This window comes from Doryrhamphus excisus, chromosome 9 (genome assembly GCF_030265055.1).
Source record: "Doryrhamphus excisus isolate RoL2022-K1 chromosome 9, RoL_Dexc_1.0, whole genome shotgun sequence".
Classification (NCBI taxonomy): domain Eukaryota; kingdom Metazoa; phylum Chordata; class Actinopteri; order Syngnathiformes; family Syngnathidae; genus Doryrhamphus; species Doryrhamphus excisus.
Genome location: NC_080474.1, coordinates 5,376,928 through 5,403,300, shown reverse-complemented (window position 1 = coordinate 5,403,300; position 26,373 = coordinate 5,376,928). Strand labels below are relative to the sequence as shown.

The following is a 26,373-nucleotide window of genomic DNA, read 5'->3' as shown; positions in this document are numbered from 1 at the left end:
TTTGTAATGAAAAATTGTTATCATTTCATATTCCAGGTATTCCTCAAAAAACATGTTTTTGATATCATGCCGTTCACATTTTTAACTTATCTTTTATACATTTTAAGACATTTTTGTTTTTGTGTTACTACCCCAACCTTCCATAAGTGGGTCAAAAATGACCTGGTCAGGTTGTTTTCTTGAAATATCTTTGTAATTAATGTATTCCTCAAAAAACATGTTTTTGATATCATGCCGCTAACATTTTTAACTTACCTTTATGCAACACACAATGGATCCTCATATTTTCTATTGTTGTACGGCGTAATTTTCTTTTTCAAAGATGGAAAAAAGTGAAAAATTAAGATGTTTCTAACATGAAATCATTCTTGTGTGGTCCTAAATATAATACTAAATATCATATCATAGTGATAAGTCCTAACCAAAATGGCAAAATTGGCATAAAAACGCATTGATTCTAGTATGGGTCATTTTTGACCCACTTATGGAAGAGTGTAGGGATCAGAAACTCCTAAACAGGATTTATTGAATCATATTTTGTGGAAATTCAATTACTGTGGTTGAATCTGAAACCAATTAACTGTAATAAACGAGGGATGACTGTTTATACGTTTGACTTCATCTGGCTGGTTTTGGTCAGTTCTTATCCAGCCAACAGTAATGGCAAACACCAGAGCCGCCAACCCCCCCAACTTAAAACATGACCTATGCAGCTCCTGAAGTGTTTATGATGAACTGTTTGCATTGTTTGACATACTTTTGTTATGTTAATTAATTTTTTTGAGCTCTGAAAGAAAATGGCCAGCATCCACAGACCCGTAAAAGTGAAAGTGGGTATTTAGTCTGAGATTATGTGGTCTCTGTAAAGAAAAAGAGTCTTTCAGTCTAGCGATAACACAGATTTTCATATACTTGTATCATTTAAAAAGAAGGTGGTTAATAAGCATGGCAGCTGTTACCAAGGTAACCTCCTGTTGCAACTGAGGAGAACCTTGGATAATTATGAATAATGACAATTCATGCAAGCTGCTGCAGCTTTGAATGCACACACACATCACCACCACCGGGGGGAGCAGAGAAACACAAGCAAGAACACCACAGCACAGCACAGCACAGCACAGCACACCCATCTGACATAAACACTGAAAGGGTGGGAGGCACGCTTTGCTGCACAACACTCACATTTCCACCTCCTGCTGAGTAGCCCCTCCTGTCCAAGGACCCACACCTAGACTGAACATGGCTATAGTCCAGCTTAACACTTGGGATGAGAACCTGCAGGGGCGGAGGTGAGGAATGGGCTAAATTGGGACATTTTGGAAGCTGCACTCCTAAAAAAACAAGTTTGGCCCGGCTTAGGAAATACCAAACTTAACAGTGAATGTCTCACAGTAGGGTGGAATCAGAAGAAATCATGGCATCACATGATGGGGGTCCTCTAAAACCTTAGGAATTGTCTAGTCCAGGGGTGTCCAAATTCTTTCCAGAGGGGGCCACTAAAACAACACATGTAGAAAAAAATGCATATTGCTCTTTGTTTCCTATTTTTGCTGTTTTTTTTACATTTTCTTACTATTTTTACATTCTTCATAAATAATCATTAAAAATGTTTTCATAATACTTTGACTTTATTCCCATAACATAACTTTTCCGCAACTTACCAAAGACGACCACTTGATTTTTTGTTTGTTTCTCACAAAATTATGACTTTTTTCTTCAATATTTCACATTTATGCAACAAAAATGACATAATTTTCCCCATAATTATTCTCGTAAATTGACAATTTTTTTCTCTTACTATTTTGACATTATTTTCATAAAATTGCAGCAGTTTTGTTTTATTTTAAATTTACTTAATTATGACTCTATTCCCGTAATATTTTGACTTTATTTTCATAACATTCAAACTGTTTCTGCAACCTAATTTTTCACAAATTATGTTTGATTTGTTTCTCATAATATTAGGAGTTTATTCTCATAAAATTAAGATTTTTTTCTTTTTAGATTGAATCTTATTTCTCTTAATTTATGTGCTATTGTTGTTTTTTTCAAATTCAACTTGTCAATATTTTTTTTACAGAAATGTGACTTTATTCCCATAACATTATAACTTCTGCCGCCACCTAATTTTCCAAAAATGACAACTTCATTTGCTGTTTTGTTTGTTTCTCATAATATCATGGCTTTAATATTTTGACTTCATGCTACTAAAATCATCATCATTTTATGACTTTTTATTGTTCAATTACTTTTCTCTTAATATTTTGACTTGATTCTTTTCTTACTTTTCTTGTTAAATGATGCAGCAGGCCAATAAAAAAAACAGCCGGCCGGCACAAATGGCCCCCGAGCCACACTTTGGACACCCCTGATCTAGCTGTATCAGTGACATGCAGTCAGTGGAGGCAGGTGAGGCAAAACACGAATAATGATAACATCAAATAAATATTCATGTGTCCATTGAACTGTGTTATAAATGCATTCCCTGCATGATTCCAATCATTTGGAAGATTTCCTTAAGTACAAATCACTGAATTTGCACTCATCAGAAACCTAAGATGAGGCTACGCGGGGGGGGCCTCACCAGCCGTGAACGTCCCCGCGAGTCACTGAGTTGGACGATATATTTAATGGGATGCAAGCACACGCACACACCAGCACACAAAGCTGCAATCGCCTTAAACGATTCATTTCATGTGCAAGGATGATAAAATGTGAGTGCGCTGCAGCGATCAATGGCTCTTGTTGCTGCAAAAGAGAAAGAAGCAGGAGTGAAACGCAGACACAGCAGAGTTGGTGCCGTACTTAAACAACAAATATATTATAGCCAGCACGGGAAAAGCAATGAATGGAGAAAGTACACAAAACAGCGAGGAGACGAGAGGAGAGGAAAGCATAACTTAATCAAATCTATAAAGCAAAACATCCTCATTGGCTGATCTTAATATTATTACAATATATTATAAGTTCAAGGCATTGAACTTGCTGATAAAAAAAACCCAAAAAATTCAAATCGCATCATAACTAATATATGTTTTTCACGCTTGCAATGTTTCCTTTTTGTTCACTTCCTGCGTGGGAAGAAAGAAAAGAATGATAAAATATCAATAATCAAAGACTAGTCAAAATATTAAGGGCTACATAACTTATGATGTGTTATATGGTAAAGGAATGAAAAAAAATGTGGAAAAATAACCATTAAAAATTTGATAAAAAAAATATATTTTTTAATTTATTTTTTGATAAAATAGGACTAAATTCTTAATTAATAAAACGGGATAATTAAGACCTTTAAATTAGACAAGTAAATCAATAAGGATGAATACTGGAGTATTAATTTTTTAGTTGAATATAAAAGGTGCTTTTGGGTGTCTGGAACAGATTAATCTAATAAACATTATTTCTTATGGGAAAAATAAATTAAGTTTTCATACAGTTGGGTTTTCAACTGACTTTTTTTAAACAAAAAAACGAGGTACCATTGTCATTAAACAAGCCATCTTGCTCTGAAACAACAAAAAACTTTGCAAATTGTCACTCTATCATGGGTTTTCAAAAATATCATGTGAGTCTATATTATGTCTTATTTATGCCTGATATGTCTTATTTTCTTTTATTATGCCTAACATATGAAGGTGACTATAGGGTTGTTATTTCATGTCTACATGGCTTCATTTCTATGATCTAACTACAAACATTTTCCATTTGTAAATGAAGAGCCGTACTTCCTGGTCCTAACTTTAACGAATATATGGGAGTGTGTTTCTAACCATCGGGTTATTTATGACGTCCTCATGTGAAGCTAAAGTGTCTAAATTCAGAAATGGTAAGATCAGTTGTTCTGCAACAATATCCATTGGAAGCACAGTAGACAAATCCCATTATATCAGCCGTAGTGAAGGTTAAATACTAGGGTGCCGAACCAGCAAGCTAGAAACTGGGACTACAATACACACGTAGGACTCATCTACTCCAAGGACAGACCTAATGGGGGGAAGAAGATGTAAACATGTAGGGCTTACATACATTGCCTCCATGGGGAGGTTGCTTCAGATTATCCTTGGAGCTGCATTTGGACTGAATGTACCTGAAGTCCACATTCTTGTTTAAAATAAGATTCTACAAAGAAGCAAAAAAGGATGACACGGGAGTGAAAATGTTCATTAATAGGCGACTACAATAGACTATAACAACTATGTGTTGTGTTGTTCTCTATGGATAAAATAAAATTGTCCCTATTTCCTTTGACACCTACAGATACAGGTGGTCCTCGGGTTACCATGCGTTGTTAATACTATTTTATGTCATACGTCACTCATACTGTACACAGAATACAGTCTAGGGCAAACATTTTGACTCACAGGCCACATTGAGTTAAAAAAAATTTGGCGGAGGTGCCGTCTATATATAAGTGGCATCAATCAGAACAACATACCGTACTTGCTCACAGTGCAACAAAATGAAAACACAACACATCCATAACACATAACTTAAAAACGGTTGTTTCCAAATGCCCGCAAAGCATGCTGGGTAGTCCAGCTGCAACAACAACACCATGAGCTATGAACAATAAAACACTTTCTATCAAGAGTATGTTTCCTTCTCCAATAAACATATTTGGCAATATCGCAAAATGCAACAAACACGGCAAAATGGTGAAAGAAAGAGTACCATAAGCTACCCAGCATGCCTTGCGGCGGGTGTTTTTTTGTACGCCCACGTGGTGCAGTAAGTCGTTGACATTGTGCTCCTTATATGCTGATGTGTTGTGTTTGTTGGATGGCTTTTTTGTACAGATTGCATCTGACTGCAGTGTGCTACAATCGCTCTGCAGGTCACGTTGCCAGATACACTTTCAATGTTAAAACTTTAAAAAAGGAATTTGGAAATATCCGTATATTATTATTATTAAATATTAAAAGGCCTGGCAGCCTTGATGTGGCCCGCGGGCCGCAGTTTCCCCACTCCTGCTCTAGGGCTATCAAATAATTAAAAAAAAGTTAATCACATTATCACAATTTTGTAATGAATTAATCATGATTAATCACCATTTGCAACAATGTGTGAAATATGACAATTTTTACTGTATTTAATGAACGAAGATAAATTACTTCAGCAGACCTAATAAAAAATTAAATAAAACGACAATTTTAAAACAAAAAAACACTGCTTATTTATGAATGTCACTTTCATAGGAGCAGATCCCTGAACATGCTTAAGGCTACTGGCTACTGTACTGACCTGTACTGTCCTTATCACCAAAATAACATAGTATTTTACATTTTTTTTTTGTGGTTGGAAATGGCTATTAGCAATCCCGGTCCCTGTATGCACACTCTATAATGCTACACAGACAACCGCTTTTGTTCCATGAGTTATTTTTTCCATTTTATCTAACACCGATGCAGTATTGGTACTTCGGAGGCAATTCCGGTGTTTTTTGTATTTTACAGTACATGGATTAAAAATATTGTCCTACCTCCCAAGACAAATACCTGTGTGGGTTGTTTATGTTTTGCTGCAGGCTGACTGATAACCGTCCTGCAACTGGCTGGCGACCAGGTTATATGCCCCGGCAGAACCCGCGACCCTAGTGAGGATAAGGGTTACAAAATGATACACCATGGTACACCAGTCTCTGACTGGACTAAACGAGACATACGCATGTTTGCGTGTGTACCAGCATTGCTGGATGATGGCTTGCTGGAGCCGAAGGCCTCAGAGACAAGATATGGCTGCCAACTTCCTTCTATGTTATATAAGAGCTGCCTCCTGCTGGCACTTCATTCCTTTTGATTTATTGTGTATTATTTTTAACTCAACATTTTGTGACTGCCAAGCAAACTACAACCACTAATTAAAAGCCCTCGTGTTGTTGCCTCCATTCCGGTTACATTAATTGCCGCTGAAGAAGCAGTGACCTGATTTTATGGATAGAATCTAGTTTTAACGGTGAGCACTTCATGAAGAAAAACATGCACCGCACTTATTAATTCACTTTTTGCACTTGCTCTGGTGGACGTGAGCCAAGGAAAAGGAAAGCCATCACTACGGAAGTGAAAATGAACATCATAAAAAGCTAACAAAATTAACAATTATGGGTGTCCTGATCACATACACTGGTCTATAAACAAAAAAATGTGCCATTTGTCCTGGTTTAGGTCACTAATAAAGAAAAAAGTAAGTCAGAAGTGCTGATTGGCTATATTATCCATGATATAATATTGGATCAAAATAGGAAACTTACGCAAAATAAGGCAAAAATGTACAATGTGACAATTTTCTCTCATGCCCCCACCAAGGGAAATAAATATTTTCACGTCCCCCTGGTTTGAAACACTAAAGAAACTGATAATATCTATTCATTTATCTGTAATGTACAAGCTTATGCAAAATGCAAATGGAGAGCATACAAACGTATGCAAGGGCCAATTTGCATGTTTTCTTGAAATTAGTGCTTCGGGGTTTATTTGACTTAAGTCACAACTTATTGTATGCGCTCCTAAGGCCAGTCTATGTGCAAAAAAAACAAGAAACAATGCATGGCGGGCGGGCGGGCGTGTGTGTGACATGCTGATTTTCGAGCCATTGTCTGGCTGCAAAGGTGCTTTTGTAGTGCCGACTGTAGTTTTTTTCAGGTAGCAAGACAAACTTTCGCACTTCGAACATCTTTGTGTGTCGTTTATACTGCCAGTTTGTGTCTTCTGTACGTCGGGTGTAGGAAAAATGACAATTTCTTCATTGGTCGTACTCTCACATGCAGATATTTTGTATGTCCTCCATGCGTGTTGAGATCTTACCCCTGGTCACCACAACTTCCTTCTCCATGAGCAAAAAAAAAAAAAAAAAACACAGCAATTTCCAACAACAAAAATCGCAAGGCCAAAATATTATATGTCCAGTGGTGACCTAAGCTGTACATCACAGTCTAGAAACTGAACAGAACCCGAGGACCACCTACGTAATAAACATATTGTCCCATCATAACTGAGCTTTATTTCACTGAATTTGTATGCACCTCTTGTGTTAGATCTCATTAAAACAGCCTCATTAAAATGCAAATGATTTAACTTCAGAGTTTTTCAAGTTATCTCCATATTCATGGCCGTTTTCATGTGGTTTGAGTAGCATAGTATTAAAATGCAATGAACGGTGCGGAGGTGTACCAGCAGGCCTTGGGTCCAGGTCATACTGTGAGCCGCTGACAGACACAGAGTAAAGGAGATGATTCGTAGCACTGAGTTCCAGATCCAAAAGGAGGGCTTGTGTTTGGCCTCAGCTGCCATGATTTGCTCCTTGTGCTTCTATGGTGACAATGACAGGTGGCTGGTGAGGTGAGGGCCTTGGAGGGAGGGCAGGGGGAGGCTCTACAGCAGGGGTCTCAAACACAGTGTGGCCCGCGCAAGTTTGATATGGGTGCTGTATGGTATCATGTACCCAGAAAAAAATATTACGTTTGATTAATGTTCATGTTAAAGGTTAAATAACTGTTAATAGTTATCCTCCCTATCCGTGTGGAAGTGGTAAGTTTTTGGCAAGGAAATAACTTGGAGGCTACCGTTTAGGTCGCTAGCTCTCTAGTTTGCGAGTTAGCATGTGTCTCAAGACCCTGCAGTTGCGCAATATGTTGTAAATAAAAAAAGTATAAATGTGACTATAGTCGTGTTTTGTCATGTCTACAGGGCTCTAATAACGCTTTGTTAATTTTAATCTGAAAAAAATAATTTGTCTACCCACCAACTATATGTGGTTTCTTAATTTTTAATTATTTGCTGTTTTATTATTATTATATTTATTTATTACTGATTGATTTTTTCTTTATTCTTGATTTGTTTATTTATTTTTCATATTATTTTGTGTAGAAAAATAAAAAGTAAGATATTTGAGAACAGTGGAATGTTTTATCAGAGCTTTTCTTGTAGAAAATTGGAACCAAAGCAAAGTTTTTTCATTTTTCTGTTTTTAATAAATGCGTTATTTTTTTTTTTTTTTTGGAAAACCTTATGCGGTCCAGTCTCACCCAGACCCTAGCTCCAGTGCCCCCCAGGTAAATTTAGTTTGAGACCCCTGCTCTACAGGAACTACAGAGGGTTTCTATGCAACACTTTTCAATTCAGTTTTGATGCAAATAATTAACTGTAGTTTTCATTTGGTTTGATCTGGTCAAGGTGTAGCCTGTGCTGTCAAAATGAACGCTACTTCAGCATAAAAGTAGACAAATAACCTTACAATCACATGTCACCCCTTGCACCTGTTTATATTTGGAAGCGCCACACTCGGGTCTCTTTGAAGCGCACTGCCATCTACAGGCATGCAAACATATGACACACTGGAGGACTAATAAAAGGGCAATAACAACCATGAATAATCCATGACCAACCATCTATTGTATATAAATGTGCAAAACTGGCACTAAAATGCTACACATGACCCTCAAGGATCTCAAGGATGATCAGACCTTATTTTGAGTCTGCACTAAAGCAGTCCAAACCTTACAGAAAGTTTTCAAAACAAGCCAAAACTCCCAATCGGGTCATCGGAGGAGATTTGTAAGAGCTGCAGACTGGTATGTTGTGTAATACAGCGCTGACTTTGTCCTTCAAACACACACACACACACACACACACACACCGCTACGTTATTTTTATCAAACACCCTGCTAATGCAAACAGGATGTGAAATGCTGAGGTTTTATCCTCATTCAGCCAGAGGACAATGAGCAAGGAAACAAGTCACTATCTTATGCTGAAGACCGACATGTATTCAAAAGGGGATAAGAAGCTTTATTACCTCAGCCCTGATTATAAATACAGTATGATGATAATACCACTCATTACTTATTAATAGTATATTTAATTGCAATTATATAAGTATTAAATAATTCTCAATTATGTACTTAAAATTATTAATATTTTGAGTTCACATATTGTAAGTGGGGTCGAGAACACTGCTAACACTGGTCTATTGGCAAAATTCTTCCAGGCATTTTTCTTGGTTTAGGTGACTAATAAAGAAAAATGAAGTCAGAAGCACAGGGTCAAGATAAGACATTTACCTATGCATAAACTATATTTTATCAGAATGTACATTGTGTCTATCTGAAGTACAAGTACTGAAGTACTGAAAACCTGTCTGCACATTCCAATACATTCACTATAATGTCTTATTTGCATAAATCTCTCTCTTGGAAGTGGACAAAAATGCATGCATGTATTGAAATGTCATGAACAGTAGGAGGAATTGACTTTTGCATCAGAGTTTCTTGGAAACTACAAGGCAGATAATTATAAGCAGCTGGTGGCAAACCTCCTGATGTCCTAACGTCCTAATGTCACTGAATATACACTTTTCTTCATTCCCATCTAGATATTTTTACATTGAACTATGGAGAATTAAGGAATGAACACAGGGGAACGATTCCACCAGGAAATTGCAGCTATGAAGAAAAGGAAAGTGGAATCCATCTATGCTTGCTTGCTATGTTTGTTTATTTCTTGAGAGATAAAAAAGTGCAACTAATATATTTTCTAAAGGTGACCTATTATGCTATCCTTTCCAGCCCTTTGTATTGAGTTGTAGACTCCTATAGAGCAGCTACATATGATAACCAGCACAGAAAGCTTTCTAGATCTTCCAGAATCTGCACCTATTCTAGCTGAATTTTTTCGGATTTCGTGCTCCCAGCATAAACGGTCTGTTTTAATTTTGCTTAAGAGGACTTCCGGAGTTGCTAAATAATGTAGTTCATAATAAACGATGATTTATCTATTTAATATGTCTATTTAATATGTCTGCTTTTAACATACATATATATATATGTTGGATCCCGAATCTGATCCAGAAGTAGAGACTGAACAGACCGAAGTTTCTCAAGAAAAGAGTTTACTTCAAGACGTCTGTCAATGTATGTAAGTAGCTTTAGCTAAAGTTTTTCTATAGCATCGGTATGCGGTCGTTTCAAGTTTTTGTGTGACTATCAGTTTTTAAAAACTCGGGTAGCCCACTGATTGTGGTCGGAAATGGCTATTAGCAATCCCGCTCCCTGTATGCGCACTCTATAATGCTACACAGACAACTGCTTTTGTTACATGAGTTATTCTTTCAATTTTATCGAACACCGAAGCAGAATTGGTACTTCAGAAGTAATTTTGGTGTTTAAACGGTGACGTGGTAGTCAAAAAAATATATTTTTATCTTTATGACATTTTGTGACCAGTACTGCAAAAACATGCTGGGAGTCAGCATCGCTGCAGCCTCACAGCATGCTTTGTTTTGTTTCTTATCCTATTAATCCTATTCAATTAACTGTTTTTGTTCTAATTTTGTTCAGAAGTGTATTACTAAATAAATACATAAAATATTATAAGAATTGATATACCTATTTACTTTTTTATTATACACTAAAACAAAGGTAAAGATGGGTAAAGTACCAAAAAAAAAACACTACATGTGCAGAAAATGGAAGCTAGGAGGCAATAGAAGTGAACATTCAGAGAATTATTCATGCTTTTGGACCCAAACAACCAAAGACGTAGAAGAAACATGATATTTCAACGTTACCTGTCCACCTTTGGGCTGGTACTTGATATTGTCTATGGAGCCGACCTTGGACTTGACCTTCTTGAAATCAGGTAGAGGTTGGTTGATGATGCGGAGCTGCTTGGGCGTGGTGGCGGGGGACTTGGGTGGAGTGCGGACCACGGCCACCCTCCGCTCTTGGGAAATCAAGCTCAGGGAGCGAGGGGTTCCCGGAGTCCTTGAGGACGATGAGTAGCTGGGAGGGGTTCCGGGGGTGATGGCGCTGGAGCCCGGGGTACGGGGAGTGGAGTGGCCACTGCGGGCTGAACGGGAGCGCACTGGCTCTGACACTGGTTGGGGGGAATAGGAAGATAAACTTTCTGACATCTAATAGCACGGAAGCAGGAATACTAAATTTTGTTAACTGTACCTGTCATACTGGGCGCTCGACCTGTCCTATATTCTGCCCGCATCGCTGCACGGCATGCTAACAGAGGCCAAAGAACAACATATTAATGCCTTAAATAACAATGTTATGATACACATACTGTATGTATCCATTTGCAACCATAACAGCTTCCTCACTTCTGGGAAGATTTGCTATGACATTTATTATGAAAAAATTAAACGGTCTCATCCAACTCTTGATTAATTGATTAAGCAAGATATTTTGGGTATAATGTGATTGTGGAGCTAAACAAGTGAGAGGAACGGCAAGCCTACACATGGGTCTACGAGGGGCCGTTGAGCCAGAACTGGTGATGGAGGTTGAGCTGTCTTCATGCTCGTGGTATCCACGGCGACTAAGCGCGGACGCATGCCGTGGCACCGAGGATGTCTTAACAGGGCTTTGTGATCTACCATCCTGTGAAGCACAAAGCAAATTATGGGCTTGGATGAGTTAAAGTTTGGAAAAATCTTTTTTTTTTTGAATGCAGCACTGTGCAAATGTCTTTTGTACAGACGTCATTTGACACAGTAAAAAATACAGTTCCAGGATTTTACTGGTATCCTGACACTGCTCTTCTATGCACAGTCCTGGCAAAAAGTTAGAAGAAGTGTTGGTTTTCACAAAATTTGCAGCTTTGGTGTAATTTAACTTTGCAGACACTTGCTGAAGCCTTCCTCATAATAACTAAACCTCTCGCCTTGAGGTTCTCAATGAGCTGATACATGGTTGGTTTACACTGGTGTGAAAAAATGTTTATACCCTTCCTGATTTCTTAATTTTTTTGCATGTTTGTCACACTTAAATTTCACACAGAACATGACGGTGACATATCCGCCAAACTCTTCCTCAAGCCAGAAGCAGCGTATTCTCGCCAGGAAAAGTATATTAATGTACATACACACGGCCCCCTCACGTCCAGCTTCTGAGCTCCACGGCACCAGCGGTGTGTCAAACAGTGTGACAAAGTGTGTCCGACAATGAGTGCTCCTCCTCGGGCAGGCGAGGTTGGAGGTAAGCCCACACGTCTGGACTTACAGAGTTTATACACGGTAAGTCTGGGGTCTCCAGTCAGTAGCTCATGAGCTGCCAGTAACTCCTAACACATTTCCAATTCCCTCTCCAAATACTTTATTCATTTATTATCAACTCCTATACCCACTATATAAGAAAGTGGGGTTCATTGGTAGTTAGGTAGCACTTTGGGCATGTGGACGGGAAGGCCAAATTCAAGGAAATACAGATGGAATAGGTGCAGATTCTGGAAGACCTAGAAAGTTTTCTAATCGGGTTAGTGTGTGTAGCTGCTCTATAGAAGTCCACAACTCAATACAAAAGGTCGAAAAAAGGGCATAATAGTAATAAATAAAGGGCATAATAAAATCCAGACCTACATGGTTCTATGTATATGAAAACCTAGTAACTGGTTGGGCCACTCTTAGCAGCAGGTCACCAACAGATGGCTGGACATTCGCCTTCAGGATTTTTTGGTAGACACGCAGCAAGTCCTCCAGGTCCTGAAGCAGCAAAACACCCAAGCCACCGCACTACCACCACCATATTTTACTGTTAAGATGATGATTTTTTTCCGAAATGCAGGATTACTTTTACACCACATGTAATCGGACACGCACCTTTGAAAAAGTTAGACTTTTGTCTCATCCAAGCAGAGTACTTTGGTCTTGGGTCTTGTTTTCTGGCAAAAAGTGACACAAGCCTAAATGGTCTTTTTGTTCAGGAGCGGTTTTCATCTTGGAATTCTGCCATGCAGGCCGTTTTTGCCCAGTGTCTTTGTTACGGTGGAGTCACGGACACTGACCTTAACTGAGCCAAGTGAGGCCTGCAGTTGTTTGGATGTTGTTGTGGGGTCTTTTGTGACCTCTTGCATGAGTTGTTGCTGTGCTCTTGGGGTCATTTTGGTTGGCCGGCCATTCCTGGGAAGGTTCACTACTTTTCCATGTCTTCACCATTTGTAGTTAATGGCTCTCAACGTGTTTGGTTGGAGTCCCAAAACTAAAAATGGCTTCATAACATTTTCCAGGCTGATAGATTCCAATTAATATCAGTTATGGTTTAACACGGAGCAATCGCTTTTTCACACACGGTCATGTAGGTATTTTCTCCTTAATAATAATAAAAAGCTTAATTTGAAAACTGCATTTTGTGTTCAGTTGCGTTGTCATTGACTAATCTGTTTGATGATCTGAAACATTTACAGTACATGTGACAAACATGCAAAAGTTTAATAAATCAGGAAGGGGACAACAATTTTTCACACCACAGTAGTTGCCATCCCATGACTGCACATGAGAACGTTTTTGGGTATCAAGTTCATTTTTATGACAAAGAGAAACTTTGCTATTAATTGCCATTCAGCTTTTGAGTCTTCATAACATTCTATAATATATGCACATTTCAAAATGCTAAACTTTTGGCCATGACTGTACATTCTTTCCTTCTGAATCCATGAAGTTAGACGGCTACATTACTACCCACCTTGGCTATGAGGGCAATGTATACCGATGCTGAGGATGGTTGGGGTCCATTTAATAAGTTCGCCATTCTGGACATGGAAGAGTGGGTCTTTGTGAAGTGAAAATGATGGGCATGGCACTGAAATGGTAATCATACCCCCCAGGGAGGGTGAGAAACAAAGAACACACAGGATGACACATGTGGAAATAATATTGATACAGAAGCATGATCAAATAATGGATGGATTAATGGATGTTCATTTTTGTCACTAAAGATGTCAATATTAGCACGAAAAAGCGGTCCATATGGGGAATCATACCGGTCAATATCTGTACAATAAATACATTTTCAACGTACAATATGAGCGTACAAAGTGAGCAGCAAACAGGGATTTGAAGATGACAAACACAAAGTGTGCATCAAAAGTGGAGAACAATTTGCACTTGTTATATTGTGGCACTGTGACATTTATGATATGCATAAAAGCTCTTATTTTGGACACAATAACTGTCATTATGATGTCGGAAAAGTGAAATAATCACAGGAGAAATGTCACAGGGTGATTTACCACCTACACAGTGACTTTCAATGAATCACTCCTGTGACCAAACCCATTAACCGTGCAGTCATTGTATAAAATAATGAAGCAGAATACAAGGCAAACAGCAATGGTGCACGCATGCAATTGTGGGATATTTATACAAAGATGAGCTCTTTAATAGGATATGGTCACAGGCATCCCTTGAAAATAATGTAAAATATTCCGACAAGAGAATCGGTAAGAGGCAATAGAATTTGGTACAGTTGCCAAAACGAAGCCACAATGTCGTATCAGGATGATGACCATACATGTGTTAGGTCATGGATGAACAATGTGTGAGTGGAGGTCAGCGGGAGTACAGAGGATGCAACAGACCACTGTGAGTTGCATTATTATTCACATTGACTTTTCTCTGAGTGGTTTGATGCCAGAGGTCATTAGGGATAGTAGAATTCACTCACCAACGCTCTGTCGCAAGACCGCCGAGCAACAGTGAACGGGTGACGGCTGTCTGAAAGTGCCTCTAAAAGAGAAAAAAAGAAATATCAGTATCACTGGAACATAAAAGTACAGGGAAATTTTAATTTTGCAGAATCTGCAAAGTAAACTAAGAACAATGCCAAGATAAAAAATACAATGGAAGAGAAGAGCAGAGAAGAGAATATTTAAACATCATGCAAGCAACATTTCTATAAGCCTATATAGCCAATAAGCCTTTGAGCACCAACTTTTGGGTCTGCCAGCCAATCACAGGCCACATATAGTCAAACAACCATTCACACTCACATTCATACCTATGGACAATTTGCCAATTAACCTAGCATGTTTTTGGAATGTGGGAGGAAAACCGGAGTACCCGGGGACAACCCACGTATGCACAGGGAGTACATGCAAACTCCACACAGAGATGGTCAAGGGTGGAATCGAACCCTGGTCTCCAAGCTGTGAGGGCTGCGCACTAACCACTAGACCGACATTCCGCCAAACATAACATCAATTAATTCCTTTTCTACCGCTTTTTCCTCACGAGGGTCGCGGGGGGTGCTGGAGCCTATCACAGCTGTCTTCGTGCGAGAGGCAGGGTACACCCTGGACTGGTCGCCAGCCAATCACAGGCCACATATAGACAAACAACCATTCACACTCACATTCATACCTATGGACAATTTGGAGTCGCCAATTAACCTAGCATGTTTTTGGAATGTGGGAGGAAACCGGAGTACCCGGAGAAAACCCACACATGCACGGGGAGAACATGGTGGAATCGAACCCTGGTCTCTTAGCTGTCAGGGCTGTGCACTAACCACTAGAACACCGTGCCGCCGAACATACACATAACAAGGTTAAAAAAAAAACAAAGCAAACAAAGACAAATAAAAGGTAACAGTACATTTTTATTGTGACAGAAATAAAGAAGAATACGCAACATAAACAGGAATATGAAGGAAATTTGAGAAATGAGTAAAAGCACACAAATTATACAAATTGAGGAAAAACATCAAACCTTTAAAGTTCCAGCCATTTAAATCGAAAAAAAAAATGTGATGACATTTCTGGTAATCGCAATGACCTGACAGACTGAACTGAAGAAGCAATGACACCAAATGGAAGATGATGGATGTGGGACCTCAGGGAATGAGTCACCTGTGAGTCTCCTTCTGGGAACTGAATGATGCTGAGTGGGGCGAGTCTGGCGGAAAGCTGGTTTTGGACCACTCCTCTTCGATGGGGACGGTGTCTGAGCTTCTGTTTTTTTGGTAAGCTCAGTCTGTTTTGCCGTGGCTATGTTGTTGATATAGACAAAGACACGTAGATCATCATGATGCCTGATTGACGTGGTCAACAGTTCCAATATTTCATCGCTATAAAACACCAATATCGTTGGGCCATTACCAGTACAACAACATGCAAAAGTTTCATAGTCAAGAATTACGAGTCATAATTTAGTAGTTGAGGTGGTGCCATAATTCCATAACTGTTATGACAAGCATGCAATAAGCCTTTTGAGCACCAACTTTTATCTTAGAAAAGCTTATAGAACCTTTTTTCTTCTTGACTTCCTCTCTCGGGATGTAAACTGGTTCCTTACGGACAGGTTTGCGTTCAGGAGTAGCGATTCTGCCTTTAACTCTCCCGCCTTTACTTTTGGCTTTGGCAGACTTCTCTGTTCTCTTCTGCTGTGTCTGCTTATTCTGGGCCACATTTGGCTTTTGGACAGGGCTTGGCATCTTTGGCAAGGGCTGGATTTGCTCCGTAGCCGTGCTCTTATCATCATCTGCCAAAGACATTAAAGGATACCATTATTAGAAGACGTTGCGGGGCAGTGGGGAAAAAAACAAAACATCCATGACATACAGAAATATGTCTACCCAAACAACAAACCAATGAACCAATTCAAGAAACAATACAAGCAGTTGATGTTTGCTAAATACAAGGATGAAGAGTCTTGAACCAGTCATGATGTGCTATATATATCACTATATTGACACTTACTATGGTACCCATTATGTCATTGTATGGTCATATCACCTTTACTTCGGTACGAGGTACATTATTTAAAAAAAACACACAAAAAAAACCTTAAACCTGTCTTATCTGTCTACTTTATTAGTTAATTTGAGTGTAAAGGTGACTATAGGGGTGTTATTTCATGTCAAGGAGGGCTCTAATAAAGTTAAAAAGCATATTTAGAATGTGGTAAAAATGTCGCACTTCGGTACGAGGTGCATTATTAAAAAAAACAAAAAAAGCAAAAAAAACCTTAAACTGTATTATGGAAAGCAGGAAGTGAACAAATGTAACAGTTACTGATTGTTGCTGATTTTGGCCTACTACCAGCATTGTTTGTTTGTTGTAAGGACCTCAAACAATGCACAACGATGAGCCAATTCAAGAAACAATACAAGCAGTTGATGTTTGCTAAATACAAGGATGAAGAGTCTTGAACCAGTCATGATGTGCTATATATATCACTGTATTGACACTTACTATGGTACCCATTATGTCATTGGATGGTCATATCACCTTGTACTTCGGTACGAGGTACATTATTTAAAAAAAAAACACACACAAAAAAAACACCTTAAACCTGTCTTATCTGCCTTATGTCTATTTTATTAGTTTATTTGAGTGTAAATGTGACTATAGGTGTGTTATTTCATGTCTAGGAGGGCTCTAATAAAGTTAAAAAGCATATTTAGAATGTGGTAAAAATGTCGTACTTCGGTACGAGGTGCATTATTTAAAAAAAAAAGCAACAAAAAAAAAAAACTTCAACTGTATTATGGAAAGCAGGAAGTGAACAAATGTAACAGTTACTGATTGTAAAAGTACCAAATGGAGGGGTAGGATTTAATAAGCTTTGCTTCTTCCTACTCCTTTTGGACATGTGGAACTGGGAACTGATTATGTGATGCATTCAATTGTAATCTGATGCATGTTCAAATGAAATAATACCATTACCATTACTGTTACCATTGTCAGCTATCTAGAAAATCTCACAATACTTGGGGCCTTTCCACAGGGGAATGTTCCCGAAAATTGCATTCCCATTGAATTCTAATCATTAAATAGTCACGTCCACATGGGATGAATCAGCCAAAAACTCATTATCTGAAACTTTGGCATGGTTTAACATGAGAATACAACATTTTAACTACATTTATAGGTCAGAAAAGTGGAAAAAGTACAATATTATATGTATGTAAGGCACAACCACATGAAAAAGAACTCATATACATAAGATCTGTCGTCTTCCACTTATTATGACTTCAGGTCACGTGATCACATTTTTCCAGAAAGTAGCGTTTTACACCCTTAGAGGGAACTCAGAACGGCATTCAATGAATGGTCGAAATGGTAAAATATTTTTTTAACCTGAAAACGTTCCAGTGAGTGTAGCTAGGCCCTTGGCTGATACCATTCTATAGTATCTTGAAAGGCATATTTACTTGGTAAACTCAAATGTTACACAAACTCGCCAATTTTCCGCATCAACAAAGAGTTTCATCATTGTAAGGAAAGAAGACACTCATGAAGTCGATATTACGATATTGCATTTTTTGAAGGTTTAAGTTTCCGTCTGACCTTTTCGAACCGAGGTACTACTGTATATAAGTATGTATATAAGTATGTATATAAGAGATTTAGGCAATTTAAGACAATACTGTTCAGTCAAGGTCGACACTGTGATATTGAATGTGTGTCACTTGAAAATACATTTCAAGCAAAACTGGAAACATCGTAAATCCGAACGCACCACTGAAACCTTCAGTGACAACGTTAAAGCTCTCACCTTGAGTGTCCACCCAAGAGCTGTCCAAGATGGAGTCATCCATGGTGGTTTCATCTCTGTCATAACTTTCTGTCGGAGCTTCAGTTTCTACGGTTGGAGCTTCCCGCTCAGGAGATCCAACGTTCTCAGGAACTTCACCGACCTCTTCGAAGCTTGCAGGCTCAATGTTTGCTTCCTGGGCTAACTCCACTGACTCTTCCTCTTCGTCATCTTCTTCTTGTTCTTCTTCGTCTTCTTCTTCTTCCACACCAGGGATACAGAGGATTTCAGCTTCAGGTGGAGCAGAGAAACGAACACTGTGCCCCGGTTCTTCTGCTTCATCAATGGTCTGCACCACAGTGATGAAGTCGTCTTCCACCGTCACCACCGACTCAATGGCGGCACATGTCTCGGGGATCTCTTGTACCACGGCTGCCCCAGCGCCGCTTGTTAACTCTTCTTCTTCGCTTTCTATTTCAGCCATCGTCTTTGTCTCTTCGGCCTTTTTACGTTCCTGTTGGATCTTCTCTTCCTTTTCTCTTAGCTCTCGCTCCTCCCTTTCTTTTTCTTCCTTTTCTTCCCTCTCCTTTTCTTTTGCTTCTTGTTCTTTTCGCTCTCGTTCCTCTTTCTCTTTCTTTTCTCTCTCTCGCTGCTCTTGCTCTTCTCTTTCTATAATCTCCCTCTCCTGTTTCTCCTTCTTTTCTCTTTCTTCTCTTTCTTTCTGCTCCCTCTCCTCTTTTTCTTTCCTTTCTTTCTCAATCCTATCCGCCTCTTCTTTTTCTTTCCTCTCTTTCTCAGTCCTATCCGCCTCTTCTTTTTCTTTTCTCTCTTTCTCAATCCTAGCCGCCTCTTCTTTTTCTTTTCTCTCTTTCTCAATCCTATCCGCCTCTTCTTTTTCTTTTAGCTCCCTCTCCTCCTTTTCTTTTCTTTCTTTCTCAATTCTTTCTGCCTCCTCCTGTTCTTTTTGCTCCTTTTCTTTCCGTTCTTTCTCAATTCTTTCTGCCTCCTCCTGTTCTTTTTGCTCCTTTTCTTTCCTTTCTTTCTCAATTCTTTCTGCCTCCTCCTTTTCTTTTTGCTCCTTTTCTTTCCTTTCTTTCTCAATTCTTTCTGCCTCCTCCTTTTCTTTTTGCTCCTTTTCTTTCCTTTCTTTCTCAATTCTTTCTGCCTCTTCCTTTTCCTTGTGCTCCCTCTCCTCCTTTTCTTTTCTTTCTTTTTCAATCCTCCCTTGAATCTCCCTTTCCTCCTTCTCTCGCTCTTCTTTCTGTCTCATCTCCTGCTCTTTCTCTTTTTCTTTCATCCGTATACTTTCTGCCTCTTTGTCTTTTACTTCCTCCTGTTTCTGTTCGATCTCCTGTCTTATTTTTTTCTCTGTTTCCTCTTTCTCATCCTTTATTTTCTTCTCAGTTGCTTCCTTTTCTTGCTGTTCTCTCATGTCTTTCCCGTCTTTGGTCGCTGCCAACCCGGGTGACATGGCTCTTTTGGGGGAACCATAAAGTTCCTTTTGTTTCAGCTTGGATGGTGAGAGCACCGGAGAGAGGAGTTTATCATCATCGATATTACTCTCCACAGAGGAGGTGGGTGACGTTTTGACAGGCTTTGCAATGCGATCTTTGGCAACCCCCGTCAACTGGTACACATCTTCAGCATCCACCTCCTCATAGGCCTCCTGGTGCACTAACTTCACCTTTTCCCGGAGTTCCTGCAGCTCTCGTTCCTCCTCCAAACTGAGAGGCCTGTCTTCCATTTCAAGTTTGCGGATCTGCCTTTCATAGTCGGCGATTTCGGTTTCAGAAGCAGAGCCTTCGCCGCTAGCTTGTCGCTCTGTCTCACTTCCTGAGCTTCCACCTTCTTCTAAAGTCACAGTGACGGTGGGTGTCACAAAGGTCTCCAATGGAAGGGTAGATGTTTTCATATCTTCACTTACTGGTTTATTGATATCCTTTTGACCTCCTTCTTCAATAAAACCTTTTGGCACCTCCTCATTTACTTCTCCTGCAGTCGGGCTCTCGTCATCCGTGGACGTGTCCCTGACTGCTAGTTTCCGGGCTTGCTCAGCAACTTTCTCCTCAAGAACAGACGGGGTGAAGACCTGAGCAGAAGTGTTTGTCGGGCTAATCACATCTGCAGGGGACGGCATTGGCCCCGAGTATTCACTAAAAACACAATAGCCCATCTCTTCCAGTTGACTGTCACTCTTTCTGATTCCAGGACTCTGTTCACCTGAGACAAAGCTCGCCAGGAGGTCATCAGAAAAGATCGGAACCTCCGCTTGAATTGACTTTCTCCGTACAATTTCCGGATCTGTGTCTTCAGATGTGAGCCTGGAACGGTTCCCTGCAAGATCTAGCATTTCAGGCAAGTCCTGCGCCAGGATTGAGTTATTCTTAGGGCTTCTCTCGCACGGCTGAGGTGACTCAGGAGACTCAGGTGACTCTGGTTCTTGGCTGAGGTTTGAACCTTCTTCAGACATCCTTGGTGGAGATGAAGAATCCGAAGTGACTGATGCTGCAGTCTCTAGGATCAGTGGAGGAAAAGGAGGTGGCTTTTCGCCGGATGGAGTAGTGATGGGGAGGTAATCTGCTGTCTCATCGAGACTTCCGCTGGTGTACGACATAATATCGGTAGCCAGTGGCGAAAAGTTACTCATTCTGCCCTGACCGCTTTGATCCAATGCCCCGATAGTAATGTTCAGCGAGTAGCTCCTTTGCTCCAAGGCTAGTTTCCCTGGGGATAGCTTGCACTCATTACTCCTGTCAGGAACTGAGAAAACTTGTGATTCTTCTGCCATTTGTACCGTCGGCGTGACCTCCTGTAATTTGGAATCAGCAGTATTCTTCATTTCGCCAACTCGGCTCAGTTCATAATAATCCTCGCTTTTAACCTGGGGGGGCGCATGGACATCAGTGGCTGATGTTTCAAAATATGCTGACATTGCATCACTGGTCAAGTTTCCTCCTTCAAGATTGGCTCCAATTGCAGAGAAATCAGAGGGGGCACCAAGGCTGCTGAACTCCACGACCTCCACCGATGGCTGCTTCTCCGACACTGTAAGGGGTTCACCATAAACAGGCTGAAGGGTGATTGATTTGGCAGATTCTTTGGCTTGGCTATGAACAGCTGGCGGTACAAAGGATGGCGTATCAATGGTGGGGCTTTCTGGTACGACTCGTTCTCCAGCGAAGAACTCCTGGCTCTGGGACTCCAAAAACTCCTCTGAACGTTTCTCTGATTCTCCAATGCTGTCCGGGCTCATGGAAGCACTTTTCTCACTTCCAGGCTTTTCTGATTCCATCTTCACAGCTGAAAGGACATCTTTAAGTTGGTTGTCATGAACACCAAGTGTAAGATTGTGCATTTGCATGCTCTGGTATTCATTTAGCCAGGTAATGGGAATGCGGAAATCAAGCAAAGCTCTCCTCAGAAACTTACAGCACAATGAAACAGCCACCACTGAAGAAGACCGGCGACAGAATGAAGTCCACCAAGTCAGAGATGGATGGAAATATGGCATGGTATGTGATCTCACCGGCATGAGGCAACTGTCAGGCCGACTGATGGAAAACAAACAATCATACATGGAATGGATATCCATGCAATATTTTATATCTTAAAGCCAGTGAATGTCTGTCATTCTTACAGTTGAAGGCTGCTGGTGAATGACAGAAATACTCATTCATTCATTCATTCATTTTCTACCGCTTTTTCCTCACGAGGGTCACGGGGGGTGCTGGAGCCTATCCCAGCTCTCTTTGGGCGAGAGGCGGGGTACACCCTGGACTGGTCGCCAGCCAATCACAGAGCACATATAGACAAACAACCATTCACACTAACATTCATACCTATGGACAATTTGGAGTCGCCAATTAACCTAGCATGTTTTTGGAATGTGGGAGGAAACCGGAGTACCCGGAGAAAACCCACGCATGCACGGGGAGAACATGCAAACTCCACACAGAGATGGCCGAGGGTGGAATTGAACCCTGGTCTCCTAGCTGTGAGGTCTGCACGCTAACCACTCGACCGCCGTGCCGCCTGACAGAAATACTAAGAATTAAAAAAAAAAAACACAAATTGGTCTTTTGATGGTTATACAGTAAACCTCGGATATATCGGACTCGGATATATCGGAAATTCACTCACAACGGACAGATAAAAAAGAACCAATTTTTCTGTAATGCATTTCCAATAAAAATTCATTGCATATATCGGATTTTTTATCACGGATTTCGCCTATTTCGGACAAAATCTCCAGTCCCGTTCCAATGCATTTCCATTAAATTTCCCTCGCATATATCGGATGGTCGCATCGTGGCGCTCCGATTCGCCGAATCGTGACAGGCCGCTATACGACGTCATTTGCAGCGTTTGCAGCGTTGCCTGCGCGTCCAGGTACATTGGAAACATAGTCAAGGAAGTGCCTTTTTATAACGGATAAAATCCGTTTTACGCATATACCGGATATAAATCCGATATATGCGTAAAACGGACATTTTCCGGTATACGCATATAACGGATTTCGCTTATATCGGACAAAACCAGTGGGAACAATTGAATCCGATATATCCGAGGTTTACTGTAATAATGTTGATTAAACATGGTTCTTGATCCACAACATCATTTTTTGACATGAAATGGAAATATGAAAACCAAAATCAAATCCCCAAATGAGTGATTCATGTAAAAATGGTTAAAAGTTGGAAAAAATGCATTAATTAACTGGCATACCAGCACCAAACTATATAAGACTCCTAAAAGCTTATAGCTGGTGATAATAAGCATGATTGTGAGCGCAACACGTAATCATACCAGTACAAAAGAGCAAAAAAAAAACAAAAAAAAACAATTAGCTGCTTAAAATAACATGACTTTTTTCACCACAAGCCTGTGTTGCCTTGCAGACACAGCAGTGCACCGGGCCAATGATTTGCACATTCCGCCTGAAAAATGCTTCAATTCTCCTTCCCCTTTCACACAGCTGGCATTCAAATACACTGACAAGCTGTTAACATGCATGCAGTGAGGGAGCGCAGAGGGGAGGGAGGACACACCTGTCTCAGGGATCTCCTCACCCTCTGCTTCCTCATCATCATCATCCATATCCTCCTCCTCCTCCTCCTCTATGTCCATAGAGCTCTCTGTCGCAGCACTAGCTGCTTCAACCGGCCCTAGGTCAAGATCCTGGTCCTTGTCTAAGGCATCATCTGCCTGTTCTAAAGGTTCAGCTTGGAGGCTGTCCGGGTCAGGCTCTTCCCCGCTCCATTGCTGCTCATCAATAGCTGCCTCTGCACTCTCCTCCTCCTCCTCCTCATCATCATCATCATCCTCTTCAACCTCCTCTTCGTATTCAGCTGTAAGAGCCTCGATGGTTTCTTCTTCTCAGAAACAGGATGAAAGGGGGGACACGTTCAGACTACAGGCAACACGGACTTGGGCAGTGTGAAAACATAATCAAAAATGGGACACTTTTGAAATGATTCGAACACAGAAAAAATACAATTAATTGAACAAGAGACAATAGCAACAGATATACAGTATGTAAGCTATTTTCCGGACTATAAGTCGCATTTAATTATAAATGTATTCCACTAAATTTGAGACCAAACAAGGTAAGCTATTCAACAATAGTGGACATAACAACAGGCCAAATGGGTGCCCAGTATGTTAACGTAACATACTGCCAGGGACCCTGTACCAGTGGTTCTCAATTATTTTTTGCCATGACCCCCCCAATTATCAAGAAACTATTTATTTAAAGGTGCCGTACAGACTGAACTTGAAAATTAAACCAGGAAAACTAATATTAATATACTAATATTATTCATTCATTCATTTTCTACCGCTTTTTCCTCACGAAGGTCACGGGGGGTGCTGGAGCCTATCCCAGCTCTCTTCGGGCGAGAGGCGGGGTACACCCTGGACTGGTGGCCAGCCAATCACAGGGCACATTATACTAATATTAATATTAAAATATTAAAAACACTAATATTAAAATTCCTCCCTGCCTCTCACACCACCCCCCCACTATTTGAAAAGCAATGCCCAATATTAAGGGTATCTTGAGTGTGGCCCGGGAACATTTATTAATTGGCCCATGGCAAAATATAATTTATCATGAAAAAAACTACAGCAAAAATTGTAAAAAAAAGAGCAAATTAATATTAATTATAGGCTTTTTCACCTTAATCAGCATGCTGTAATGCAGTGTTTTCTCAAAATATATATAACTACCTTGTATATCTATATGTGTTGCTTTACAAACATATCAAAATGGCTCTTGTATTCTTTCACAAAAAGTGTAAACACCCCTGAACTATACAATAATACAATAATGTAACACATTAACAGTTATTAACAGATACAATATCATAAAGAAGATACATGGGAGGCTGAATAGTCAATATTAATTAACATAAAACTCATTAAATTATATATATACTTTTCTATATACATAAAATACGCAAAATTAGAAAAAAAAACTGCAACTTATAGTCCGGAAAATATAGTATTAAGTCCACGTTCAGGAGCGTGTGTTTATCAGGCTGAAGGTCCTTTGGACCAAAGTCAAATGATTAGGTTAGTATTGGAGTAAATGTTCTAACATGTTAAAACAAACGTCAACAGTACTCACAAAAACACTATGGAAAGTTTAAAGCATAAGCGTCACAATAAATACATAACCCCCGTGTCCATCGACGAAACCTCCATAAAACTGCCCTCCTACCTCCCTTGGAAGCTCCTACTGCATGTCAAAAAGAACATGATTGCAAAACACAAGCGGCAATGATGTAAATGATAAAAATATGACTTTTCAGAAATCTGAAATTCCTCAGATTCAGAACGAATGGGCGCCACGACGACACACAAACACACAAACATGACGGACGGAGAGACGGAAGGAGGCAGAGATGCTGGGAGGAGATCACATCACAGAACAGGGAGGAGAAACTGATGGTTAAAAGAGAAAAAGGAAAGAGGAGGTGAACCGGGAGGGAAGGAAGGAACGAGGGAGGGAGGGAAAGAGACGGCAAAGAGGAACCGTGCGTGGTTCACCTTCAATCTGTCTAAAGGCCACAGCCTGCCCCGTGGGGCGAGCGCCCGAGTGCGTCCACTCAGGGCTGAACAAGGGGTGCTCATAGTACTCCTCGTCGGAGTGGTAGGGGTCGTCCTCAGGCACAGAAACTGAGATGGAGGGGGCGAGGAACTTGCACCTCTCTCGGGAATTTTGGAAGCGGCGGAGAGGGCCCGCCTCCTCCTCATCCCCTACATCTACAAACAAGACAGACACAAGGAGAAGAACTGCAGGGAAATCTGGACACCCAGACGGAGGAAGAAGTAAAGGAAGAGGCAGGAAAATAAAGAAGGAAAATAATGAAATACACACGAAAATGTCCATTTTAAAGTTGAGTTTGCTAAAAAAAGGTTTGCTAACTTTGAAGAAAAGTGGACAAACAGTGGAATCTCTAAAGCAGGGGTCTCAAACTCAATTTACTTGGGGGCCACTGGAGCTAGGGTCTGGGTGAGACTGGGCCGCATCAGGTTTTCCAAAAAAAAAACGCATTTATTAAAAACAGAAAAATGAATAAACATTGCTTTGGTTTCGATTTTCTACAAGAAAAGCTCTGATAAAACATTCCACTATTCTCAAATATCTTAATTTTTATTTTTCTACACAAAATATTGCACAACTGCATGGTCTTGAGACACATGCTAACTCGCAAACTAGAGAGCTAGCGACCTAAACGGTAGCCTTCAAGTTATTTCCTTTAAACTTAAATAGCCAAAAACTTACCACTTCCACACGGATAGGGAGGATAACTATTAACAGTTATTTAACCTTTAACATGAACATTAATCAAACGTAATCATTTTTTCTGGGTACATGATACCATACAGCATCCATATCAAACTTGCGCGGGCTGCACTAACATTAAACTTTCATATCAAGGCGGGGGCCTCAAACTAGTGTCCTTTGGGCCACATTTGGCCCGCGGGCCACGTGTTTGAGACCCAAGATGGCTTAACTTGCTGGATTGGTCTGTGGATTTCCTGACCTGAGCTCAGTACCGTAAAGTCCAGAAAAAGAAGTGCTGGTCTCATCAAAACTTAAAATGTTTAAAA

At 40.2% G+C, this 26,373-nt stretch overlaps 1 protein-coding gene across 4 annotated transcripts in view; it reads right to left on the bottom strand.

Moving 5' to 3' along the window:
* map2 (microtubule-associated protein 2) overlaps positions 1-26,373 on the bottom strand; it is a 73,091-nt gene that overhangs the window by 5,069 nt on the left and 41,649 nt on the right. The window contains exons 7-19 of one of the 4 annotated variants that reach the window (XM_058081165.1): positions 25,306-25,521; positions 23,304-23,627; positions 18,277-21,555; positions 16,024-16,257; positions 15,627-15,764; positions 14,444-14,505; positions 13,463-13,579; positions 11,242-11,383; positions 10,949-11,005; positions 10,561-10,868; positions 7,167-7,304; positions 4,027-4,119; positions 1,183-1,275 (exon numbers count right to left, since the gene is read on the bottom strand). In XM_058081165.1, coding sequence (XP_057937148.1) covers positions 1,183-1,275; positions 4,027-4,119; positions 7,167-7,304; positions 10,561-10,868; positions 10,949-11,005; positions 11,242-11,383; positions 13,463-13,579; positions 14,444-14,505; positions 15,627-15,764; positions 16,024-16,257; positions 18,277-21,555; positions 23,304-23,627; positions 25,306-25,521 — 5,201 coding nt within the window. Of the gene's footprint in view, positions 1-1,182; positions 1,276-4,026; positions 4,120-7,166; positions 7,305-10,560; positions 10,869-10,948; positions 11,006-11,241; positions 11,384-13,462; positions 13,580-14,443; positions 14,506-15,626; positions 15,765-16,023; positions 16,258-18,276; positions 23,111-23,303; positions 23,628-25,305; positions 25,522-26,373 lie in introns of those variants that run through there. The other 3 variants (XM_058081166.1, XM_058081169.1, XM_058081167.1) reach the window with 3 other exon arrangements.